The following is a 25,859-nucleotide window of genomic DNA, read 5'->3' as shown; positions in this document are numbered from 1 at the left end:
ATCTTTGAAAAAACCTCTCATCTATTCTTGCTGCGTCCTCCAGTGGGTAGAATGAATCCAAATATACATAGTTTTTATCTTCAGCTCATTTTCAAAAGGTGCTTCTCCCCTTGGAGCATCTGTAGTGAAAATGCTTTGTTGCCATGCTGTGTGGGTCTGGGTTGTTGTAGAGAAACCTAAAAACCGGTCCAACCCTCCAAATCATCAGGGTAAGCGCCACATAGCGGGGAGCCCTGAACTGATGAGCGTCCTGAGAAGAAGGGACTTGAGGTCGGGTCTTATTCTACCCAACTCAGGAAGCACGATTGGTACCCTCTCAGTTTCCTCCTCCTTCTCCTGACCTGGCCGGCGGGGAACAGGTATCACCAAGACGCCTTTGAGCTCAAACATTTGGGTGGTGGGAGACAGAAAACTCAAGCTCGGCGGTAGGCAGAGAGGAGGGAGTTTCAGGTGTGCGTCTGCCAGACCCCCAGGAGCCGCTCTCCTCTGGACCCTCACCTGCTAAAGCTGTCGAGGAGTCACCCACAGAGCCCAGGGTAGCAGACTGACCACTGGCTTCACTTCTGTTTCTGCAACACCCTCCTGTATAGTTCTTGCCCCCAGACAGGGGTTCCCCTCGGCTCAAGCTGTCAGCGGGCGCGGGCTTCTCACGGAGGACGTTTCCGGGAGGCCAGCCCTTCCGGGAGCTTGTCCAATGCCGTTGCCCACAGATTGACCCCACCCTTTGCAAATTCACGTCCTGAGTCTTTATCCTTGAGTCACACCGTCACCCTCGGTGGGAGGGAAGGTCGAGAGACTGGTGATTATCGAGGTCAGGCCCCTGAGCGGGAAGGACCCACAGGGACTTGGGTCTTCCCTGCCAGTTGGAACCAGAGCCTCGGGCGGAGAAGCGGCCTCCCCAGGTCACTGCCACATCGGGGCTCTGAGTGACTCTGCCGTCTCCTCTTGCTTTTCTTCTCCTTTGAATTGAAGCCTCTAGAAATGGTTCTTGATTCCTAGGCATCTTGAGAGGGTATCTGTAGGAGGGCATTCTTGTTGGGAGTTTTCACAGAGGGTTTCCCCTGCTTCTCCAGTGTTCACGTTACAATACAGAATTAGCCAGAGGAAGTGGGCTGGGCCTGGTCTGGCCATGGCGTGAATGGCTCCATGGTTGGCACATGCCTCTGGCACTGCCTGCCATTGGCACAGCTTCCCGAGAACTCTGAGATCCACTTAACGTGGTGCGTGGACCTACCCCTCCCTCCAGGTCACTCTCCAGGTGAGGCCATGCACACCAGGGAGAAGGTGGGAGCAGGGCAAGTGGCATCGCTCCTGATGGAAAATCCTCCTGACAGTTCAGCCCAACTCAGCCACTGACATTTCGATCACAAAATGAAGTTCATTTTTCTGAATGTGAAACAGTTCTCTTAAACCCGATTCCTCTCCTCAGTAATACGGTGGGGATAGAAAGAGTGTCATTTCATCCCCCTGGGTATCAGGAGAAAAGGGAGGATGGTGTGGTAGGAGGAGGGTCGGACCAAGAGTCAGAAAGCCTGACTCCTTTGCTGCTGGCCACCTTTGCTTTTGCCACTTAACCGCTCTGGGCCTCCGCCTCTACCCAGTCAACTCACCAAGAAATGTTCTAAGAACTAAGGTGCTTTCAGGATTAGAGAAACCACTATGGAACGGTGGCGTGCTAGCTCCTTTTAAGGGGTGCAGAGGTTTCTTGTGTGTCCCCAACAACAGTCGCTACTTGTCACTGTTCTGCCATCTGGAGAAGTCAGATCTCTTCCCTTTTTTTGTTTTTCGATTTAATTTTCTTTTCCACTTTGTTTTGGGCTGATTGTAGACTGAGAATTACTGTGTGTCCCTCATCCAGCTCCCCCGAATGCTAACATCTTAGTGCAATTGTCCAATAGCACACTGCACACATTCTCAATAGTATGTACAACTATCCCAACCAGAAGTTGGCATTGGTATGATGCTGTGAGCTAAGGATCCTACTCAGATTTTCCCAGTTTTCCCACAGTGTCCCTTTTCCTTACTTTAGAAAAAAAAGCTTTTACTTTTCAAAGCACCTCAACAATTACTTTTGGGGGGCCAGCTCTGTAGCAAGGTAAAAAAAAAATAAAGCTTTTGAAAGGCTAATGATGGTTTTCATTGAACAGCTTCAGTTTTTGGAAGCTGTATCTCTTTAGACTCGAATGGAGGGACAGACAGCTTCCTTCATTTGGATTTTCAAGCCTCAGTTGCCCAGCAAGGGCAGGCGTGTGCAGGACGGGAGGGGGTGCTGGATTTTATACAGATCGTTCACTTCCTCGTGGAGGGTTCTGAGTTTTCCTGAGCTTACGTCTAAGCCACTTCCTTTTGGAATTGCGTATGGGTTACTGTCCGGGCTCCCAAATGATGAGATGTTTCTTGCCGTGCAGATGACAGGACGTACCACTTCCAAGCTGAAGACGAGCAGGAATGTCAAATGTAAGTTCCTCAGAGGTGGGCCATGGGCGGGGGCGGGGCAGTTCCGGAGCTTTATGGCGGCGTCCCTTGTTCTTCCAGATGGATGTCCGTGCTACAGAACAGCAAAGAAGAAGCCCTAAACAACGCCTTTAAGGGCGACGACAACACTGGAGAAAACAACATTGTCCAAGAGCTGACCAAGGAGATCATCTCTGAAGTACAGAGGATGACGGGCAACGACGTGTGCTGTGACTGCGGGGCCCCAGGTAACCCGCCCCCCAGCTCTGAGGCATTTAAGTCCCATTCCGGTTCACGGCCCGGCATTGATTTTCCCTTTCATTCCAAATGGAAAGTTCCTGCAACTAAGCCTGTGCTCCCACCGTGACACACAAATGCTTCCTGAACTGTGTGCAGACAACTTGGGGGGGAAGGGTGGGAAGATGTTTGCCTCTGGGCCCTCAGAACAGCAGCGTGTGAAGAGGGCCTGGTAGAGCTGAAAAGATCTAAATGCTTTTTGAGAAATGAAAACTGAAGCGCAGAGGGAGGGTGAGATCAAGGTCATCTGCTCATTGTATTGGCTCCAGAGGCTTTTCCCGGGCTTTATTCCATCCGCCCTTTGTCCGACCGTGTAGAACTTCTGTGGCTACATTAAGCTGCTGTCTAGTCCGTGACCCTGAAAGACCCCCCCCCCCTTATTTTGTTAGCTTTTGGTTTTCCTTCTCAGAAATTGAAAGAACCGATCAAGAATGTTTGCAGGTTCCTTGCAGCTCTGCACATTTTATAAAATGAAATGTTCATTTCTGCATTTTGATAAAGCCTGTTAGGAGCTTCCTTTCGAATGGACACAGAGTATCACTGCAGATTATAATGACTAGTATTTTAAAAGTTTAAGGAGTTGACGTATTCTAATTAAGATGGAATGTGTGGCTGAGGTCAGGAGAGTAGGGAGCAGCCTTTTCTGAACATTTGTAGAGTGAGAGAGACAATGGCTTGGCCGGAATGGTCAGTTACCTTTTCACTCCTAGTTCTATGACAATTTTTATGAACAACCAACACAATAAAAATAGAGTGGAGACTGGAGAAATGCCACAAAGTTCCTGTTATCCTAAAGGCTATATTTGGGGGTATCTGGAGGAGTGACTACATGGGGTCTTAGACCCACTAAAAAATATCTTCTTGGCAGGATCTTTTAAGACCTCTTTGGAGCTTAATCTTTTAGGGAGTGATGAGTAGTGAATTGTGCTTTTTTTCTTAAGCGTAGTGTAATACTTGGACGTTGCTCAAGTATTTGTAGTACATAATGTGCTTGAGTATGTTTTATTTTGAATTACCTGTTTTCAGTAAATTCAGCATTCATCAGTCAAGCATTTCTTGAATACCTACTATGTGCTATGCACATAGTAGGATGCTTCAGTAAGTACCACTGAGGAGAAACACCGTGATGCGGTGCAGGCATGGGTTTCAGCCCAGGGAAAGGTGGGGCTGCAGCCTGGCTCTGCATCCTCTTGCAGCCTCGAGCAAGGCCCTTTTTCTGAGCCCTGAAGGCACCTTCCCTGTTCCCAGGAGCTCCTGGGGCTCCTGTGTGCGTTCAGTGAGGTACTATGTGGAAGGGTCTGTAATTTCTGAAGCTCTCACAATGTGAGCTCTTATTGCTGCCACCAAAGTGCTGAACACAGAGTATGGCATCAGCGCATAGTGTCATCATTATTAGCATCTCTGTGAACACGTAGACATGCGTGTTCTAAATCTGTTCCCCTGCTGTAGTAGACTTTGGCAGGCCTCCCTTTTCTCTCTCCCCTTTGCTGGTTTGTGCGATTGGTGATGGGCGTGGCCTGTATTCAGGACGGCCCTCTGGGGACCCGTGGCCACTGGAAGGCACTGTGTCCTACTCTTGTTCACACATCACCTATCACTTACAGACATGTGCACCTGTGTATTGAGTGCAACTTGGTGATAATTATGGTGGAATGAAGGTTCTGGCAGCATCTGTGATTGAAGAAATGCTCGTGCTCGAAACTCCATGTGTCATAATCTTGCCGGAAAATGTTCTGAACCCTGGCCCTCTGGTTCCTGCAAGCTCCAACTTTCTCTGTTCTCTCCGGCAGATCCCACATGGCTTTCCACCAACCTGGGCATTCTGACCTGCATCGAGTGTTCTGGAATCCACCGGGAGCTGGGCGTTCACTACTCGCGGATGCAGTCCCTGACATTAGATGTATTAGGAACTTCAGAGCTGCTGGTAATGTTCAAATCCTTCCTTTTGGAATGGAAATAAATGAGCTGAAAGCTAAGTTTTTATTTGGGCATTCGAATCCATTTGGTTTCTTGAAATTCCATTGGTCTGGTGGCTGCTATCCGCCAGATGGACTTGGGCAATTACAGACGCATTGATGTTTCCTTCTGCTCAGCTGCTAGTAGTTGAGGTCACTTCTTGCAAAATTATTCTTCAATGAACAAAGTAAAGTGAATCTCAAAAGGGAACATTGACAGTGGTGTAAGATTCCGCAACAGGATGTGGGCTTAGTCTAGTTCACCCCGTTCATTAAACAGAGGCAGAACCCAAAGCCCGGAGACGGTCAAGGACTCGTTCCCCCTGCGTCATCAGCTGATTCCTGCCAAACCCATGGTCACTGCCTGGTTCAGCCTCCTGTGGACTTTTCCTCTGCCCCTTCTTGTTGCTCTTTGGGAGAGATTTGTCTTTACTTTGGTTGCCTTTGTTTCCAGAAAAGTTCTTCCATTCTTGGTTCAGTGATAACACATCAGCCGTGCGACACAGATCGATATTAGGTTGAAGCATTTTCTGAGGTATTAGGTTGGTGCAAAAGTAATTGCGATTTTTGCATTATTTTTAACCTGTTAAAGCACAATTACTTGCACCAACCTAACAACTTTCAGAGTATTGAGGCGCAGGGCCCATCACCGAGGCGATGCTTTGGGGCCTCGTAAAACACGATCTTCTGTGGACCATTTTCAGAGCCCATAACTGCTGGTTAGAGAGCAGTGTTGGCAATTTTTTCTTGGGGTAGCTGGGCGTCAGGTAGTAAATATTAAGTGGGTATTGACTACCATTGATTTTAATGTCAAGAGCAATAGTCTTGACAGAAAATCAATTATCGTGGTCAATGTACCTCTCAAGGGGCCGTAAATCTTACTGATGATGCCTCTGGCTCCAACGTGTCTGGACTTGAAATGCATTGGAACTACCTTGTCAGATCCTCCCAGTCTTTCCATAGAATTCCTTTGTGGTCTTGAAAGACAAAGGGGAGAGACACTAGAGTGCATTCTGGCAGCCCAGTTAGTAAGACCCCTCAGTTTAAAACTCAGCCAGCCTTGGCATGACCCACGCAGTGTATTGTTGGTTACACACTGTGCTTGTTGTTAATGTAATAGTGCACACAGCCTGTGTCGTGGAGCTGTGTGCATGCAAGGGGCAGCTTGGGTGACGGATGATGGCGGAGATTTGAGATTCTCACAGTATATTTTCAAAGAGACGCAAATTACTTCTCAGTAAGCACTGGTCAACTATACTGCCACGCTGATTCTCTTAAAACAATGGGAAGTGTTGAGTGATTTGGGATGAGATGATAATTTCTCGTTTTGTACCAGGCACTTGGCAGAGCACTTGTATGGTACTTATCTGCCCTTAGCAACAACCCTAGAGCCTGGGTATGTTCCCCCCACTTTACCAAGGAGGAGCTGAGGCTCCTGATGTTTCCTTATGCCCAAGGTGGTGGGGTTACTAGAGTGCTAGGGCCGGGAGGGGGAGGCTTTAATCTGATTGCAGAGCTCTTAACCTCTGAGGAGCCTGGGACACACATTGGCCTTCGTGATGGGTTGCCTTGTCCTGTGTCACTGCTGTCTCTCCTCATTCCTCCATTCCCATCGCCAGCAAATGTTTAACAGCCAGCTCTCTGGGAGGAGAGCCCCACCTTGTCTGCTGGTGCCCGTGATGTACGTGCTCCCACCTGGCCAGTTTCAGGCTGCCAGTGTGCGTTTCGGAGTGTGCAGTGGGAAGGAGATGTCGGGTAACACACCACTGTACAGTAAGCTCATCATACAGGTACAGTGGTTGTCAGTAACTGCAAACACAGACCATGGTCACATGGAGTGAAATAAGTAGGAAGTGATGAGTTTGGAGTATCTATTACTTTTTAATATGACTTTTTAATTGTGCGTTTATATAGTGTAATTTTAATAACGGCTCTCGTGAGCCGGTAGGAGCCTCACCCCACCACATCGGTTACACCTGCTTAACTATGTCTCAGAAATTGAACTGATGATCTACATGAGACCCTCTTGCTCACTAAAGAGGAAAACACCAAAGGAAGTTGAAAGGAAAATGTTTCCATCTTGATGAGAAGATGAGGTGGCTTCTTTGTTTTTTATTTTTTATTTTTCAACTATAGTTGACACTCAATATTATTTATATTAGTTTCAGGTGTACAGCATAGTGGTTAGACATTTATATAACTTACGCAGTGATCCCCCCGATTAGTCTAGTACCCACCTGGCACCATACCTATTTAATACAATATTATTGACTCTGTTCCCTATACTTTATATCCCGTGACTATTTTCTAACTACCTGTTTGCATTTCTTCATCCCTTTCCCTTTTTCACCCATCCCCCCAACCCACCTCCCCTCTGGCAACAATCAGTTTGTTTTCTGTAAGTGAGGTGACTTCTGGTCCGCGGTCCAGATCTTTTGTCTCCCAGAGCCTCTGTCTGTACATTCTCATAGGAGTTTAAAGTTTGGCCAGTTCTCAACCATCCTGGAGAAATCACGCAGAGCCAGCGAGTTAATATCTGCGGGTATTTTCGAATTCTAGTCTCTGCCGTAGTTTTAAATTCTCCCCTAACTCACTCTCTCATTTCCTCAGTGGTTATCAGAAAAATAAAGGTAGAAGAACCTGAATCATATGGAATTTACTTCCACCCTCTGTCTGCCGCTGACCTCTGGTCGTCTGGTTACTCACAGGAGGGGCATCTCCCCACTTCTCACCCCAGTCTTATTACTGCGTGCCAGGACCGTGGGCATGACGTCACATCCAAACCCCTTGTTCCTCAGCCGTTAAATCATCGATCGATAGAAAGTGTGTATCAGTTGTTGGTATTCATTTGTAAAGCATGAGTTCTGCAAGCCTTTTAAAGCACCTGGTCTTTTTATTTTGCTTGGACAGTTGGGTGGCTGAACAAAGGATTTTTTGAAAGCTTCACACATATGTGCACGTGTGTGCACAGAGATTCCACTCTGGTCATTTGCTCCGTTTATGAACCTTTCAGATTCATAGAGCAGCGATGTCAGTCTTTGGCTTGGTTCATCATAGTATGTTTCCTGTGCAGCAAACGTTAATTAGACCTCTTCAGACCCTATTAAAGGTAATAACGGGGAACTTGGAAAATAACTTCCCAGCATCCCCGAGGGTGTGGCGTGGACACAGGTGCTTACAGGAGTAGTGTCCCTCTGTCTTTCAGGTGAATCAGTAACAGAGCCCACACTTCAGGGCGGTATGCTACAACAGGAAAGGAGTTTTTAATGGCCCGACAGGAATTTCCATTTCCTGTCCAGCGCTGTGATCCCCAATACACAGATGCTCACCCCAGAAAAAGTCACTCCTGTCCTCCCGTGTGGCCTCAGCACGTTCCTCATGATCAAGCGTTTTGCTTAATTCCGTAAATTGCTTTCTGGCTTTGGGTTTGCAAACTGTCCCCGGATGGTCTGCTGTGACAGTGTCACCATTTCCTTTTTAATTTGTTCTTGTTTCAAAGCACAGTTGATTTCCATGTTAATTGAATGGATTTCAGCAATGTCCATGAAGGCAGCTGGTTAGTAGGTGATCTGCTCTTCCCTTCACCTGCTTTTAGAATCACTTCTTATTCAGTGGAAAGAAACGGGGGTAATTGAAGCATTCGTGTGATTCGTTCTGGGAAGTGGTGCCTTTTTTAGCACTTTAGCATGCAACCACTTAATGTCCTTATGTTTTTAAGCAAACCTGCTTTCAGAAAATCTCTGGGTCTGCATGGATGTCAAAAAGTTAAATTTCCTCCTTAATAAAAAAGATCATAGTTTCAGCATTGATTTTTCAGGCCAGACGTAAAACAGTCTTATCGGTACAGGATTCTGGTTATCATGTTGATCAATTTCTTAAATGAAATTAATAAAGGAAAACTTCATATTATGAAATTGAATTTGAGTCACTAATTTAAAAATCTTCTTCCATCAAATTGAAGAACAGGGCCGGGAACCTTAGGATCACACATTACTGACTCGGGCCTCCGTTTCATGACTTTCTTCTGCCTCCCTTCCCCTGAGGTTGTCAACAGCTGTCAGGGCTCTTTCCTGCTCAGTTTGCCCTGCACGGGCAGGTGCTCAGGGCCTCCAGCATGTGTGACTCCTGCTCCCTGTCCTCAGAGTGCTTCCGTGCAGTGAGGGATTTCGTGCAGGGCGAGTGTGATCGTCTGGCCCGGGAACTGCTCTGCTGCTGAGCCCTGGCCATCTCCTTTCTCAGGACGGACTTCTTTGCCAGCCCTGATCACAGTGCATCTTTTTCTTTTTAACTCATCTCAGTCTCGTTAGACTGAGCTCCCTTCGAGCAAGGGTGTGTCTCATGCCCAGTGTAGCTGAGGGCTCGGTGTGCGTCCTGGACTGACCTATGGCTGGGGTACGCTTCTCTGCGTGTGGCAGCACCTGAGCCCCCCAGGCCGCCTGGATCTCACCTGGCCCCGTGTCCACCTGGGCGAGCCCTCAGAGTCCTGGGGACAGTGCTCTCTGGGAGTGGAGGGCACATGTGTCGGGGCTGCCTCACACCAGCCTTCCTGCTTCCTCGGCTCCGGCCGCCCAGCCTGTTGGGCCCCCCATTTTCTGGACATGACCCTTTAGCCTCCATCTGCAAATGCTTTGCCTTTGTTCATGGTTCCAACGGGGTTCTCTGCAGCCTGAAATCTTCACTGGAACTTGGCAAAACTGAGTGGCACATTTCTCTGCATTGGACAAGTGTGATACACGGATGTGGTGGCTCCCCAGACCAGCTGTCCCCTAGTAAACCAGCCAAATCCAAGCAGAAGGGAAGCAGCTTTCTAATTCCCCTAGGAATTCTCCTAGTCCCCCTCTCCCTCTGCTTGTCATAGTCTGGGGGACGTGGGTGCCCCTCACTCACAGCGGGGCCCTGTGGCTTGTTCTGTCACTCACCTGAAAACGACTGGCTCAGAGACGGTACCCATGTCATATTAAGAGATGGGGCATTAAAGTGTGCCTTCTCTACCCAGGGCCTCTGACACTGAGGTTCAGCCCTGGATCTGACACCAACTGCCTGAGAAATGCTTTGCAGGCATTGGCTCCATGGTACATCAGCTCCTGTCACCTGACGTGCTATTCCACCCTGATCATCGGCCCTGTCTTGGGAAGCTAGTGAGGAGTCTGGGGTTTTGCCACCTGACATTGGCTTGAGGACGGAGGCGCAGTTGTGTAGTGCTTGGTGCTTTGGGTCATGTAGGAAGCTTTGATCACGTAGCAAGGACAAGGTAGAATTAGGCGCCCCACCTGGTATGAAGCTGCCCCACAGGTTTCTGTTGTCCTTTGGCAGCCCTCCAGCCCCTTTTCACTGTTTCTTGTCTTTTTTAACCTGGACCCCTTTGGTCGTTCCCCCAGCCAGTTCCCCCTGGAGAGAGAAGAAGCTGTTCAGGCAGCAGCCCTATCTCCCAGGATGTCCCCATTAACCCTTTGTCCACACGGTTGACTGAGTAGAGCGAGCAGAAGTGTCACCACTCCCCGTTGCATCCATTTTCCACATGGGAGTCAAAATGTCTGTTCTCTCCTCAGCACTGGGCTGGGGGCTCCCTTCAGTGTCCTTTGTATCATTAAACACTGAAGATGCTGATCTGGAAACCGGTCTCTGTCCGGTGCTGGGCTGGGTGCTGGCATGAGTAAACCCTGGCCTTTAAGGAGTCCTGGTTGCACAGTATTTGTGCCTCCGTTTCAGAAGAGTGCAGGTGCCATACTGTCCGGGTGATTTGACTGAGACAAGACGTAATATTTATCGTAGTATATCTTTGCTGCATCAAACACTGTTCAGTGAGCATTAATTAAAATGTGTTCATTTAATTTTTAACAAGTCAGAAGGTTGATTGGCAAATGAGGACCTTCCGTTTGGAACGAATACATGACATTTTCATTGCTTCAGTTCACTGAATGCTTCACCTGAATTGTCCCATTTTATTATTATTACAACCCAGCGAGGTAGGAATCGTGTCCATCTTACTGATGAAAAATCGAAGCTCGGGTAAACTGACTTGCCTGTGGTCCCAAAGCCAGTAAACAGAACCATGGTTTGCAGCCAGATCTCAGCCCCCTGGCTTAGCACCGTCCACTGTGTCAGAGCCACCTCCTCGCTGGGCTGAATCAAGGTGCTTAGATCCGTTTCTGTTGGAGCACAGGTTTTGGGGGGAGTGGGTAAGAACGGATACTCGCATTGGGCAAAGTTACTGCTTCTCGTGTATCCAGGGGGCGTTTTATGAGAGCGTTCTTCTGTAACGGGCATGCTGTTGCTTATCTCTAGTTTTATGGGTCCCTTTGGGGTTTGGGTTTTGTCCGTCTTTATTAAAGGCAAACCACTTTATTGCTCTATTTCTTAGTGGCCACTAAATAAATCATCAGATGGACGACTAGTGTGTAGCAGTGGGATGTATTAATAATTGAGTGCCCTGAAATAGACTTTTGTTTTTGCAGCTTGCCAAGAATATTGGGAACGCAGGCTTTAATGAGATTATGGAGTGTTGCCTTCCAGCTGAGGACCCGGTCAAACCCAACCCGGGCAGCGACATGTAAGTATGGGACTGGCTGTTCTCCCCTTCATAACAAAGGTTGGCCCTTTACCCGAACCCTGATAGGCAGGGAAATAACAAGTTTAGGTACATCAGTTGTTTCTTTAGGGAATAAATCAGCCTAAATTGTTTGGGCTTTTTTAGTCACCTTAACCTCTTTGGGTGTCCAATTAGAAATTTGATGTGGCTGGTTTTTATAGGATAAGGCCACAGGAAAGCAGATTTGGCAGAGGCTCTGTGTAAGTGAAGGAGGTGTGGTGAGTGTCGCCCCCTGCTGGCGGTATGTGGGTTCACGCTCACCTTTCTGCCTCTGGAGTAGAGTCACTCTCCTGTCTTAGTTTTCTCCGTGTCAGTTCTGAGCCACCAGAGAGGGTTAGTTGTCACAGAAACACGATTATATATCGTTCTCTTTCTCAGTGTCCTTGCAAATGTGGAGTTTGTTGTTTCCTGCAAAAAAAAAAAAATTGGTTTTTATTTACCGTTGGTACAAGACCTGATTGAGAAGCTTTCGTGCCTCATCACGCATCCAGCTGGCCCATGGAGGCAGAGCTTACAATAGGGCCTTTTTATTTTTTTTTGCCAGTTTTATCAAACAAACTATACATCACTCAAATGACACTGGTCTTTGAGAGAGAGGTGGATGGGAGACCACCTGGGCAGGGCAGTGCGTGGCCGACCCATTTAGACTTCAGTCCTCGTTATGATGGGTGGGTTGTCTGCCTGCAAGAGGCTTGGGGTGCTTTACCCACTATGACATGATGCCAAGTGAGGCAGACAGGACGGGAAAAAGGAGAGAGCAGTCCCCGGGCCAGTTAAAAGAGACAGTCGCTGTGGTGCGTCTGGACGAAAGTGTTCTGGCAAGAGAGGGAAAATGAGAAATACATGATAAAGAGAACTTACAGAAATTAATTTGTAGAGGCAGCATTTCCCTCAGAGTAAGCCTGAGGTAAAATTGATGGCACAGGTCCTCCCAGAGGACAGACATTAGGAACGGTGAACAGCGTACACATAGGTGGCATATACGGGCCCTTTGTAAAAGCAGAGAATTTAGGGTTTTGTAACCATTTTGTGGGGGGGGTGTCTTTGAAAAGCAGAGGTTGCAGGATCTGTGTTCTTTTGTATTTGGGTGAAGTGACTTAATACAGTAAAGGAGCTCAGACAACTACAGGAATGAACAGGCACTCAGTCCATTATACACCTTCTGAGTATCAGGTATCTGAGGTGAGCATTTGGGTGGCGTTGGATTATTCAGGTCCTGTTTGAGTCCTGTAGCAAATGTTGGTGGGGTAACATTTCCTCAAGACTGCATTTTCTCTCTGGATGAAGGTCTGAGTTTCAAATCTGTGTTCTGACCCTACCTGGAGAGGTAGAACAGGACATAGAAATCCAGTCCCTACCCAATGCTGGGACCCGGGCAGGTACGTTAACTTCTCTGGGCCCCTTTCCCCTAATAGAAGCAGGGAGAGACAGCATTCCCCCCTCTCTGTCCCAGGGCCATCAGCAGGTGCTGAGGTAAACAAAGCATATTTTACTCAGTTGGGGTTAACAGCTCTGCTCACAGCTCTGCTCACCCTGGGGCGTGGGCCACGGGGCAGTGTAAGTGCCACACGCTGAGTCCACACACCCTGAAAAGTGAGGTTCCCCTCAAATTAGGTTTCAGTTGGAGATCACTTCCTGGGGTCTCTAGAAGATCCTGTTTATCAAAGGAAATTTCATGGTCTGGTGTGGTACATTTATTTACTGCTTAACTGACACCTGCTGTCACAGTGAAGGTACCCCTTTCCTGAAATGCTGTAATGTTGGTCGGTTTTGAACAAAGTATATGATAAATAACTTCCGTGTACCAAGGCTGCTTTATAAAAGCAGAGATTTTGTTTACTCTGGGGCTAGAGGATTCTAAAGCATGAATCCTGTCTGCTTGGAACTCGACAAGTGCATGTCCTGTCTGCATTGAGACCCCTCTCCCCAACTTTGGCACAAGTGAACAGGAAGTTTACTCCATCCCCTTTTTTTCTTCAAAAGGAGGATGGATGACCGATGCGAGTGCAAAATGCCACCTACTTTCCTACCTCCTCAGTCGAAATAACCAGCGGGCCCTCTGGGCTCCTGTAGCATTCAGATCTGTTCTGAAACATTTTATCCCACCTTGTGTCACCTAGGTATTTACAAATATTTTTCTGATAAATTGCGTCTTACTCATTTTTGTATTTCCCACCACAAATGTTGCTTGGTCTGGGAAGTACATTTTTAAAGAATCAGCGAGTCAAAGATACAGTCCCAGCTCTGAAGCTACTTAAATAAGCTAAGGCTTTACTTCCAGGTAAAAGAAATGCACTGTTTCTGGCTTTATCTCAGAACAGCACTCCATCTGCAGATAAATCTGTGGATGGGGTGATGCCAAAGACCCCCTAACCTCCCGTGAAAACCACGGGAGGATGTATTTGGGGGTGTTGAGAGAGAGAAGTGGCTGGGAGGGGAAAGCTGCCTGGTGTGTGTCTGTGTACAGAGGCCAGAACTGTTTCTCTCCCTTGACTCAGGACCTGATGTATGTCCTGTCCTCCAGAAGTATAAGAAGCCCCTCGTTCTGAACAGCCTGCCAAATGTTATGTCAATTTCAGTGTTTTTCTCCAAAAGACTAAGCCTTTCAAAAAAGGGAGAGGGGAATCACATTGGAATTGAACTTCTTTGCAGAGCCGTGGGCAGACAGGCAGTCAGGCAGACCACCTGAGACAGTATAGAGGGAGCGGGGTAATCAAAGGCATGGAGATACACGTGAGGTGGCGAGGGAAACATCTCGGTGAGATTGGAGCATAGAGCTTCAGGAGGAAGGTGGAGATGTGCCAGATGGGCTGAGAACACATGGCCCCATCCTGTGAGTGGGTCGTCCACCTGCACAGCCAACCCTGAGAACCTGGGCGAGGCCCCAGGACCCCTGCCCTGGGTCTTGAGGCTTCCTGTGTTGGAAACTAGAGGGTTTCGATGCTTCTAGAAAGCGCTCAAGGTGTCCCAGTGAACACAGGTGCTACAGGGGCGTCACGTGACAGCCGCCACCCCAGTTGATGTTTTCCTACCAGTGCTTCTTATAAGGAGGGTGGCGGCTGGATTTTTTAAGACGTTGTTTTAGAGTGTGTTGTTTTTGGGTGTGTTTGAACAGAGGCCCTTAATCATTTACAAGGCAATTATGTTTGGTTTCAGGAACGCCAGGAAAGACTACATTACTGCCAAGTACATTGAGAGGAAATATGCGAGGAAAAAACACGCGGATAACACGGCAAAACTGCACAGCCTGTGCGAGGCCGTCAAAACGAGAGATATTTTTGGGTTACTCCAGGCATATGCCGATGGTGTGGACCTTACAGAAAAAATTCCACTGGCCAATGGACATGTAAGAGTGTGGCTACTTTTAGAAAAAGAAAAGGAGGGGGTGGTGGGGAGTGGCAAGACCATGAACGAGGAATGCCGACAAAGTGGTATCATTCTCTGACAGCATTGAGTTCTGGGGGAAGAAATTGGTGTCCATTCCCAGGCCAAATGTGTAATGCCAGCTCTGGGAAGAAAGCCCAGCTCCTGGGGGGCAGGGCATGTTCTCAGAGGCCTGAGCTCCCTGAGAGAAGCCCTGTCCTCGGTTAGCGTCTCCTGGGGACACAGGGAGCCTCAGGGCCAAGCCCCAGCTCTGGGACCACACTAGGGAGGCGAGCTCTGCCGGCCTGGTGCACTCCTCCCCCTGCTCCCTACACCCTCCCCCCGAGGGAACAGGAGTGGGAGAGACATCCTCCCGTTTCCTGAGGAGCCATCTTGGGAGGGTGGGGTCTCACTGTGAGGATCCACCAGTGTCACAGGTCACTGTGTGTCCTAACTCCTTCCACAAGTGTGCCCTAATGACACACACTCACATTCTCTTGAAACCTCCTTACCCCCAGGATAAAGGGGCTTGGGGCTGGGGAGACCCCTTAGAAGTTGAGCACATTATATGAAAACTTAATGTTCAGTGAGGCAGAACTCAAGCCCAGAAGGTCCAGGGTGTGCTGAGCTCTGAGCCCCGTGTTGGCCGAGGACAGCGGGGACATTTCCTTCCCCTCCCCTTCTGTCCCCCGCCCACCCTCATTGGTCTCTTGCCCCCCACTTGCCAGAACTTACTTTCAGAAAAGGCAGTGGTGGTCATGTGCCCCATGAGTTGAAGGCCGGGTATTCGCGTGGATGGCCTTATTTGTAAGTGTGTGTGTTGTGTGCGGGACCCTGCTCGCTGCGCCATTTGTCGTGTGGGAGACCCTGCTGGGTCTCTGGTCCCGCTCCCCACATAAAAACACAGGACATGGTGAGGCCAAAAAGGAACACCCACGGAGCAGATAGGGGCGTCATGCCACTATATTCTCGCTGGTCGCTGGGTTGGAGAATCGAAAACAGGAGCCACACAATTCTCAACCCTCGCTGCGCTGCTTGCAGGCTCAGCCACCATCTTCTTGCCAGCCCCCATTTGCTGCTAGCGTAGCCACAGCAGTTATATTAGTGGCCAATGGCTCACTGGTTACAGCTGACGGCCAACTAGCCACAGCTGATGGCCATCCAATCACAGTTGATGGCCATTTACTACCCAAGTGAGCACCTTTCCATGTGAGGCCGAGAGCCTGGAAACTGCTCTCTGGGGCTCTGTCCCCACAGTGTAGAAAGGAAAACTTGAACCCTGTTTTAAAGCTACATGTTTCTGTGAATTCAGGCAGCAGGTGTGAGAGACGGGCTTGCAGGAGGCCCGAGAACCTTCCTGGAGTCTTTGAACTGAGACCCCTGCTTACAGGCAGCACCTTATATTGTTAGTACAGGGACGAGGACAGAGAGGTGGGAGGACTTGGAAATGAAACCCCTGAATTTCTCATTGCTTCCCACGGAATAAGGAGAAATAGGCCCAACTATATAGGTTCCCAAGGGCAGAGAGCTTGCCCTGGTTAAAGGGGGCACTGTGTATCTTAGAGATAAACTTTTTGAAGGAAAGAATAAAAGGCCTTTGGAAGAGAGATACATGCTGTCACTTGTGTTGGACACAAAACTGAATGTTCCCTTGGGATTCCGGAGTGTTTCTGTTTTGTCTGCAGGAGCCAGATGAAACCGCCCTCCACCTTGCAGTCAGATCCGTGGACCGGACTTCTCTTCACATTGTAGACTTTTTAGTTCAGAACAGGTAGGTGCTCTGAAATTAGGGAGGCGTTTGACTGTTCCTTGGTGTTTCTGAGGAAGGAGACAGGCGCTGCCTCATGGCGTCCGTGGTCTGGCCAAAATGTTGGGATTTTCCCAGGTCTGAACATGAATTATGAGACAGCAAAAGTGCCGCCAGGGGTGGGATTTCCATGGCAAGCCTACAGAGGCCCTGGAGTATGAGGAAAAACCCTTCCCGGGATCTGCACGATCCAGTTTCTGGCGTCTGCGACCCAGGGAGACATCAAGCCCCTGGAGAGCAGACTCGGTGGCCCCCTCCAGTGGTTGGGGGGCTTATCTCATAGCTGAGGTGCATGAGTCCCTTTCTGGAGTGACCTGGCCTTCTTTTACATTGGAAGAACTCTGAAATCTCCTCATAATTCCCCCTGAGCCTGTTTTCAGGGCCAGTTCGGGGCGAGTAGGCTCAAAGGAGCCCAGGGAATCTGGACTTTGGAAAAGTGGCTTTTCCTCTTTCTGGTGAAAGTGTCAACAGTAAGATGGAAAAAGCTCCCCCATCTTTCTGTGGGGCGTGATGGGCGAGTCCCACAGGCTTCCTGGGGCCTCCGGACACTGATGGGAAAGCGGGAGGGGTGAGGCGGGAGGGATGCAGTGGTTCAGGGCCGGTCTGGGAGGGCAGGTGCCCTCACCCCTTCTCGGCCTCTGCCCGGGTGCAGCTCGGGTGCCTCACTCCCTCTTTGGCCATCTCTGCCATCGCTGCGAGTTCCCTGGTGGCCTTAAGCCAAGGCCACCTTGACCCACCCACTTTGGAGGAGGATTGGGAGAAGTCCTCTCAGTGATGCTGGCGGCTCCCCGTCCTCCTGTCATACCTCAGTCCCCTGCCTGGGCAGCCCCTACTCCTGCGACCTGTGACTCCCTGTTCTTTGTCTTTCTCTTCCCCTGTGCTCGGCCAGTGGGAATCTGGACAAACAGACAGGGAAGGGCAGCACAGCCCTGCATTACTGCTGCCTGACGGACAACGCCGAGTGCCTCAAGCTGCTCCTGCGGGGGAAGGCCTCCATCGAGATAGGTGAGTGGCGGGCCGCCTGGCCTTCCTGCTAGCTCAGCGCCCACGCTGCCCTCGGACACAGTCCGTACCCCGCGCTCCTATCAGGGCTGCAGAGAAGTAAGCTGTGCCCTCTAAAGAGAAGGGGCCCTCCCTCCAGGCCCTGCACGGCTGCTGTGGTCTCAGGTTCAGCAGCAGCCTCCCTCCATCTGTTACGTAGACTTGCCATCATGTACAGGCATCGTTTGGATGGTAAGAGGCAGAGAATAGGCCCTGCAGCTGTCACGGAGGCCGAGATGAATTTAGACAAGGATTGCAGCATCTTGCCCTCCTGTTCGTAACCCCACTTAAGATTCGACTTAGCCCCGACTGGCTCTGGGCTGCAGGTGTGCTGGTGAGACACTGTTCACTGCCCCTCCTTTCTCTGCATGAGTCTCCTCCACGAGGAACCCTTGGTGTGCGTAGCCTTGGTCCTCTCCCTCCACCGTGGGACCCTGGTCAGGCACAGGCTTGCCCAAGGGCACCCAGCTGTGATTGGGTCATGAGGAAATGCTTTGAAGGTCATTTGAAAGGAGAAAGAAGGCGCACACCTGCCTGAGAGCCAGGTTTCTTTTCTAACAATTCATAATCCAGCCTCGTTGACTGAGGCTCATTTAGAAGAAAGTACACAGTTTCAGATTTGTAGACAGCGTAAAAGGAAGTATCAAGTCATTACAGGCAAACGCCCGCGACTCCATCAGCAGTGTTGCTGGTTAGCGAATTGCGGTGAAGGGCTTTCTTTGACTTAAGAGTTTGGATAACGATTTTCATTAGTTGGCTACTTCAGAGGTTTGACTTGCACAATTAGTGTAAACCGTGTCTTGTAAAATCTTACTGTTACACTCCAGTTCTGTACAATTATAAGCCAAGTTCAGCCCTGACTGGGGCAGACTCATTGTGCATTTCCCTAGTCATGTTCAATCTAATTTAGTGCTGCTGCTCTGTATCTTTTTTTGATTGTCTCTCGATAGGAAACCTTCATTTGTGTTTGTTGTAATGCCTCCTTTTGTCACCCTGCCTTTTAGCTAACGAGTCAGGAGAGACACCCCTGGATATTGCCAAGCGCCTCAGGCATGAGCACTGTGAGGAGCTGGTGAGTCTCCACCGGGCGAGGACGGGACGAGGACACCCTTCCTGGGCCTGGGGGGCCGCGCACCCTCGAGGAGGGTTTGCTCTGAGCCCGGCAATGTGTGTCCCGATCGGATCCCAGGGTCCTAGATGGGATGGCTTAGAGAAGGCATTTTGCAGAGCCTTGAGAGAGGAGGTGACCACTCCCCTCCTAGTGAGGCTTGGAACACGAGTTGGTATTCCCTGGCGTTGCGGGGCATGTGGAGCAGAGGCCCCGAGGACACCCCAACTTTGCCTGTCCTCTGGGATCTCTAAGCTGTTAGCTCGTCCCTCTATGTGAGCATGCCAAAGGTGCCTTTCTTATTTCACTCCCCGGCCCGAAATCATTAGGGTTGTTACGCGCCATCTTGTCCTGTCCTGTTCTGGAAGAAGAGGTAGTGTGGCTGGTGGACAGCCCTCCAGGGTCAGGCAGAACCCGGTTTGCAGTGGGGTTTCACTGCTGTGACTCAGGAAATTTCATCTTGCCAGCTCTCTCCACTGTTTCTTTATTTTTTAAGCGGAATCAGCTCTACTGCTTTGCAAGGTTGTTATGAGAATTATTGTAGAACTCTGTAAAGCTACTGCTCAGTGAATAGAACTATTAACAGTAAATGCTGTACAAGCGTAGGATAAGTAACAGGTAGTATCTGAAGTATTTTCTGTCCATTAACTCATTTAATCTTGATAACTACCTCTGGCATGGTTTCTACTGTTACCCCATTTTACAGATGAGGAAACAGCATAGAAAGGTGAAGTAACTGGCCTAAGGTCACACAGTTCCTCTCTGGCTATGAAGAAAATTAAACCCTAATATCCAAAGACTTTCATTGTATCTAATGAATCAGTTTCTCTCCTGTGCATCTAGAATGGAACTAGCCATCTACCTTTCTTGAGAGAACTGAGAAAATAGTCACTCACGTCCTTTTCATCAGGGCTTAATTCTCGTATTGGCTGAGAAAGGCTGGCTTAACAGCTGTCGACACGTTCGTTTTGCTCAGGTTGAGTTTGCTCCCATGTGCAGTGTCTGTACCTACAGGCTGACCATCGTCATCCTATAGAACTCAAATATCCCTTGCTATGTACAGCACTTGACAGTTTACAGAGCACTTAATGGGAGTTACCAGGTTTGAGTTTCATGGTGAATTAGGGAGGGGTCTTATCCTAATACATGTACAGAGGTACATTCACATACGAGTAAGCCCGCCTTGCACTGCTCTCTGCCCCCCATCCCGCCAGTGCACCCCTCCTTTTGGACCCCTTGGTGGGTGCCTGTTTCATGGGGCTTCGTGGGCTGTATGTGTGTGGTGTGTGAGCAGCAGTGTCACTGACCGTTCTTTGTTCTCCTCAGCTGACCCAAGCCTTATCTGGAAGGTTCAATTCTCACGTTCATGTCGAGTACGAGTGGCGCTTGCTCCATGAAGACCTGGATGAAAGTGATGATGATATGGATGAGAAATTGCAGGTCTGTGCCAGGTGTAAAACGTTTAGGTTCATAATAAGCTTCATTCAGAGCAGTGTGGTTCCTAGCCTGTAATTATGGCGGAAAGGTGTTTTGCTGAAAAGAAAATCTAGTTTACTTTTTGCTTCCATTGATCTCAGTAGGTTTGGGCCTTACCGCTCCTGTCCCCAGTGCCTGCACACATTGATTTAAAGGAACTGTGATTATGTCATCAGAGGCAGCTGCTCACTTTTTTATAGGCAGGAGAGATATGGGGGGCCTTAGGTCTAGTGGGTTTTAGTGGAAGCTCACACTCTATGGACAATGTGATAACAAGCCAGGTGTCCCCAAGTATCGGTGATCATGTTCGCCTAGTTAATCTTTAAAACCGTAACTGAAATCATTAACTGACCCTTAGAGCTCATTGGGGCCAAGCCTTTATCAGGCAGGGCCTTAAGCGGAGAGAGAGAGAGAGAGAGAGAGAGATTGAGATTGACTTGGCCACAGTGAAACAAGTATTTGAGACCAAGTTGGGGCCAGACTGAGAGCTCTTGCCTCCTAGTGCAGCTCCCTTCTCATAACACGCACTGTCATGCATGCTCAGGGAAACCCCAGAAGATGGCCACCTTCACACAAGTCTCAAGAGAAGAGTCAGATTCAGACAGACTGAATGCAGTCCCACACTCCTAGCTGCCGGGAAGCGAGTGGCGAGTGCCGCTCGTGTGTTGAGCCTGTCTAATTATATATGTGGCTTTTTTGGAACCTATCAGACCATCCTTGTGGATGGAGCAATTGACACCCATACTTACTGTTTCTTAGAATAAATTTCTTCCGAGCTAGCTATAACACAGCGTCAAAGAACGAAGAGCCAACTATGTGTATACTTACCTACCATATAAAAAGGAGGTTTGAAGCACTGGCTCCGGGGTGAGAGCACATATCACATTCCCATCATGTGGGCAGTGACACAGCAGGTGGCATCGTCCACTCAAAAGTCCGGCAGGAAGTGCTCTGCTGGGAGCCCTAACGCTCATCCCCCAGCCTCTGCCGCTGAGCATGGTGGGATGCTCAGCTCACACAGCCATGGGCTTTGCGGGAGTTAAAAACCGCATGGAAAGCCACCAGCCACTGAGTCCTGCACCCTTGAGCAGGGCCCGGGGCCATGGGGTTGGCCAGAGCCTGGACTGGACAGAATCTCCTGTGAGGGGAGGAGCTGGGCACCAGCCAATCTGATACTGCTCAGCTCCTGGCACTGTGCTAGGGAAACAGTGAGCATTATGTCTAACAGATGAGAAACAGGGTCACGAGGTTGACTAAGAAATTTGCTCAAGATCATAGCTATTACAGTGAAGCTGACATTTGAAATATGAGTTAGATCTCATTTGCCCAAGTCATGATTCCATGCCATGACCTTCAGGTAGAACAAGGGTTGGCAGACTCTTAAAGGGCCACAGAGTGAATATTTTAGGCTTGTGGGCCTAAAATATCACACTCTTTGTTGCTACCACGCTGCTCTACCAGGGTGGCTCGAAAGCAGCCATTGATAATATGTAAACAATGGGGCGTGGCTGTGTTCCAATAAAGCTTTATTAACAAAAACAGGTGGCAGCCAGTGGGCCATGGTTTGCTGTCCCCTGAGTTAGAGGCATCTCAAGAGTTGTAGTTCATAGTGGACGAAAACCATGCTCTCTCCTGAATTCTCTGTGTAGCTGTTGGGGGTTGACTGCAGCTCGATGCCCCGAGCAGCTAGACTGTAAGAAAGCATGCTTATGACGGGGAAACAGTGAAAATGCAGAGATACATTCAGATAACTCTGGCTAGTAAAGGTGAGATCGCTACTATTTTAAATCCTTCACAGAATGGAGAATTGTAACTTGTAAATCATGGCTTTTTTGTTGTGTGTGTTTCCATTACGAGACACGATAAGAGTGAGTTTTAAATCTTGCAGTTCTCAGTAACAGTTGAGAGTCAGAAATGGCACCATGCCCAAGTAGGGGTGATGTACGTGAGGGTGTCACCAGTAGTGTGAGCGCTGTGACTGAGAGGTCAGTGTGCCTGCGTGTCACATACCTGCCTGCACCCCCTGCAGCCCAGCCCTAGTCGGCGAGAAGACCGGCCCGTCAGCTTCTACCAGCTGGGCTCCAACGCTGCGTCTCTGGCCAGAGACACCGCCGGCCTGGCCAAGGACAAGCAGAGGAGCTACGTGCCCAGCATCTTGCAGAATGAGACGTATGGCGCCATCCTGAGCGGCAGCCCGCCACCCTCCCAGCCCACGGCCCCCAGCACCACCAGCGCCCCTCCACTGCCCCCACGGAACGTTGCCAAAGGTACTGAGCTTTTGGTCGCCCTGCCGGAGCACAACGGGTGTAGTTGGGGTTTTTGTTTTGGGAAGTTTGTGTTGTTGCTTTGCCCCCAACTAGGTAACAGTTGGGTCAGGATCAGGATGGGTTTTTCCATGTGGGGCCTTTTTTTTGTTATTTCTGTTGTTTGCTTCCTAAAGGAGCTCCATCTTTCCTAGGGTGCCAAATGCTCATAGAGGATCTTGAGCTGGCTCTTGTTCTGGGCAGGGCTGTGGCATCTGTGTGACACGGGGAACGCAGGGTAGGACTGAGGCGGACGGGCCAGCTCCTGACACTGATCTGTCAGCTGTCTTCCTGCAGACCTTCCTTCTGGTCCTTTTCTCTTTGCTTTTCACCCTCATGACCCCTCCCTTTCTTTGCCTTCATTCTTTTCTGTTTTATCTCTCCCCACCTGCATTCGGGCACCTGTGGCACCTGTGATTAGTTCTTATCACTCTGATCCCCATGAGGTGAGGAATGAAAAGAGGCTCACTTGGGGACACTGCTCAGCCTAATTGTAAAAGTTCAAAGTCGTCCCTGTGGTCCCGCCAGGGCCTGAAGTGCCGAAGCTGCCACACTCACTCTGGCTGTCCCAACGTAGTGAGTTGGACTCAACAGATTCTGGGTTTTTGTTTTATAAAAATGGAAAATGAAGGTCCCGCGCCCCCCTCTGCCCCCCCCCCCCCCCAGTTAAGTACTTTGCCCAGCAGTGAAGGGCCAAGTGGTCATGCTGTTCTTTGAACGCAGGTCTAGCAAGTGGCCGGCCCAGTTCTGGGCTGGGGCTGGAAGCCATGGCTAGTGGCCTTGGAGGGCCACCCACAGGAAGGAGGGAAAGGAGCCTCCATCCTTGGGTGTGATGTCCAGGCGTTTTGGCTGCTGCTGGTCACAAAAGATGTCCCCAGTCGCTTTTGTGCAGTAGCTGCTCTTGGGGCCGAGGAGTGAGTACAGCAGCATGCCATCACGCTGGGTCTGTGCTCGCATGTGGCTGGGCCCCCACCTCCCCCTGCTGTCCTGGGTGTCTGAAGACCCTCCCACACAGAGCAGGGAGGCCCAGAGGAGGCCAATGAGCCTGTTGTCTGGGTCACTGAACCACACCCCTCAAGAGCAAACTGTCCAAGAGGAGAGCAGGCACTGCCAGGCAGGCCCCGGAAACCAGCCTGCTCACCTGCCAGGCAGAGCCCATCCTCTGCACAGCACACAGCACCTCTGTGCCATGTCCCAGGCAGTGTCTGTACCCCAGGTACGAGGGAGGTCCCTGAGCAGGAAGGAAGCTGTGAAAGCAAGTCTCACAGCTGCCACGTCCTCCTTATCACCGTCACTGGGCTCTGGCTGGGAGGGTCCCAGGGCAGGTGAGGGCAGCAGTGTGGTTGGGTCCCTTTGGGGACATCTCACTGCCTCCTGCCATCCTCCTGCCACATTTGGTATGACGGGGGCTGAAATGACGGGGTCATCTCCATCCCATTAGTGGCTTTTACTGACTGTCATCTGAGGAAAGATTGTGTTTTGCTCTGTTGGATCATATAAAAAGTAATGGAAAGCTGCTCATTTCTCGCTTTCCTAGCGTCTTAGAATGAGAGTGTCTTGGTTTCTTTTCGCAATTCCAGTGGTTAGCTTCGTTTCTTCCTTTGGTGATGTAGCACTTCATCCCCGCTAGGGCCCCCTCCCCTCTCCCCAGTGTCTCCTTGTTCTCTGTCCAGCCCACACATGGTCCAATGTGGAGACCCCGTGCAACTAGAACAGGGAGTCGTGTCAGCCTGTCATGTCTGCACCAAGCTGACCTTGAACTTTGTCCGTAGCAGATGTGTGAAGGCTCCCACTGGACGCAGGGCCTGCCCTGTGCAGTGCGGCCCATTTCCTCTCCAGGCCCAGCCTCCCGTGTGGCCCAGCAAGCCTCCCACATCGGTCCCCCTGTGCACCCAAGCAGATGCCACTCACTGAGCAAGAGCAGCAAGCATTGTGGGGGCAGAGGAAGGACTGTGGTCAAGGAGTGCCAGCGCCCTAGTGTGTCACCTGTGCTGCTTGCTGTCATCTCTCCCAATTTATAGCCAGAAATGTCTGCGGGAGGTGGGAGCCTTTCACCTGGTGTCTGGTTTGTACGCCTCCTCCCACTGCTCTGCCTGGGTGACGCCATGACCCCCACAGGCCAGCGGGAGGACTTGGTGGATGGGACACGAGTGCAGTGCTCAGGGCGTGTCCTTGTGCTTACTCTTCCCTCTTCAACCCAGCAATTGTATTGGAGAAATAGAATCAGTAAGATTGAGAAAACTGGCTGGGGATTTCCCCAGAAGCATTATTCGTTTGGTGCGTATCAGAACCAATCTTCCAGATGCCAGAGACAAGAATTTTTAAAAATCGGCATTCTGCCTGTGGTCTGAATGCTAGGCTAGAAGGGTCACTGTTACCATTTTATAAAGATGCGGATCAATAACGCGGTGTTCTGTTTCTGTTTTTGTTGTGTGCGTGCGCGTGCCTGCCTGTGTGCGTGCGCGTGCCTGCCTGTGTGCGTGCGCGTGCCTGCGTGTGCGCGCGTGCCTGTGTGCGTGGGTGCGCGTGCGCAGTTCAGACAGCCTCCTCCGCTAACACCCTGTGGAAGACAAACTCTGTAAGTGTGGACGGTGTAAGCAGGCAGCGATCTTCGTCAGATCCGCCAGCTGTCCATCCACCGCTGCCCCCTCTTCGCGTGACATCTACCAGTACGTTTTTTCCTTTTTCCTTTCTCGCCAGTGGGCTCTGTAGATCTAGACGGCCGGGGGGTGCTTTCGGCAGCCACGCGGGGAGAGCCCCGTGGAGCCTGCGGCTCATCCCCGCCCCCTCCGCAGTGCAAACACACCCGCCCCACGGGGTCGCTCACTCCCTCCTCTGTCTCCCCAAGCCTTTCGGCAGCACTTCTTTTCACGCCAGCCCAGGGCTTCATTTCCTTTGGCCGTGTGGTTCGCAGTATTTGGGCACAGTCGTTTGGATTATAATCGGGTGTGTGTTTTTCCTCGTCAGCAGGAGGGCGGAAGTCCCAGCACCCTGGGGCGGGGTTGGGAGGAGGTCTTCGTCCTGCGGGCAGAGGTGGGACAGCGGCAGGGGCAGTGGAGCCACCCCCTCCTTCCTGCTCTGCGCTGGCGGCGAGAGGACGCGAGAGGACGGGGCTCGGCACCCCTGGGTTTGCTCTGAGAGCCCTGAGAGCTGCCTCTCGGGTGCTTCCTGCCTCCCGTGACCTCAGCTAAGATGTAAGAAGCCAGCCCCGGAGGGGTGTGGCTGCTGGCAGAGCAGGGAGCTCGGTGTGGGACGGTCTTCCAGAGGCTGGAGTGGGGTGGTCAGTCATCCAGCTAAGGTACATCCAAGTGAAACAGCAAGGGCGACACACAGTAGGTCCCAGGGGGGACACACAGTAGGTCCCGGGGGACACACAGTAGGTCCCAGAAGCCCACTTTTCTGCCTCCTAGTCTGGCGCTTCTGGGATGGGGGGTACACTGGCACGCTAGTCTGCCTTTTGACTTAA

At 50.4% G+C, this 25,859-nt stretch overlaps 1 protein-coding gene across 4 annotated transcripts in view; it reads left to right on the top strand.

Moving 5' to 3' along the window:
- The window catches only part of ASAP2 (ArfGAP with SH3 domain, ankyrin repeat and PH domain 2), a 147,625-nt gene that overhangs the window by 110,251 nt on the left and 11,515 nt on the right, over window positions 1–25,859 (top strand). For 2 of the 4 annotated variants that reach the window (XM_074331667.2, XM_074331666.2), the window contains exons 13-23: window positions 2,409–2,457; window positions 2,536–2,702; window positions 4,542–4,675; window positions 11,162–11,256; window positions 14,452–14,641; window positions 16,344–16,429; window positions 17,355–17,470; window positions 18,511–18,578; window positions 19,941–20,054; window positions 22,120–22,357; window positions 24,928–25,062. In XM_074331667.2, coding sequence (XP_074187768.2) covers window positions 2,409–2,457; window positions 2,536–2,702; window positions 4,542–4,675; window positions 11,162–11,256; window positions 14,452–14,641; window positions 16,344–16,429; window positions 17,355–17,470; window positions 18,511–18,578; window positions 19,941–20,054; window positions 22,120–22,357; window positions 24,928–25,062 — 1,392 coding nt within the window. The remainder of the gene's footprint in view (window positions 1–2,408; window positions 2,458–2,535; window positions 2,703–4,541; window positions 4,676–11,161; window positions 11,257–14,451; window positions 14,642–16,343; window positions 16,430–17,354; window positions 17,471–18,510; window positions 18,579–19,940; window positions 20,055–22,119; window positions 22,358–24,927; window positions 25,063–25,859) is intronic. The other 2 variants (XM_074331669.2, XM_074331668.2) reach the window with 1 other exon arrangement.

Source organism: Rhinolophus sinicus, chromosome 2, assembly GCF_057876585.1.
Source record: "Rhinolophus sinicus isolate RSI-liver-muscle chromosome 2, RSI-T2T, whole genome shotgun sequence".
Taxonomy (NCBI): Eukaryota; Metazoa; Chordata; class Mammalia; order Chiroptera; family Rhinolophidae; genus Rhinolophus; species Rhinolophus sinicus.
This window is presented reverse-complemented; position numbering and strand designations above follow the sequence as displayed.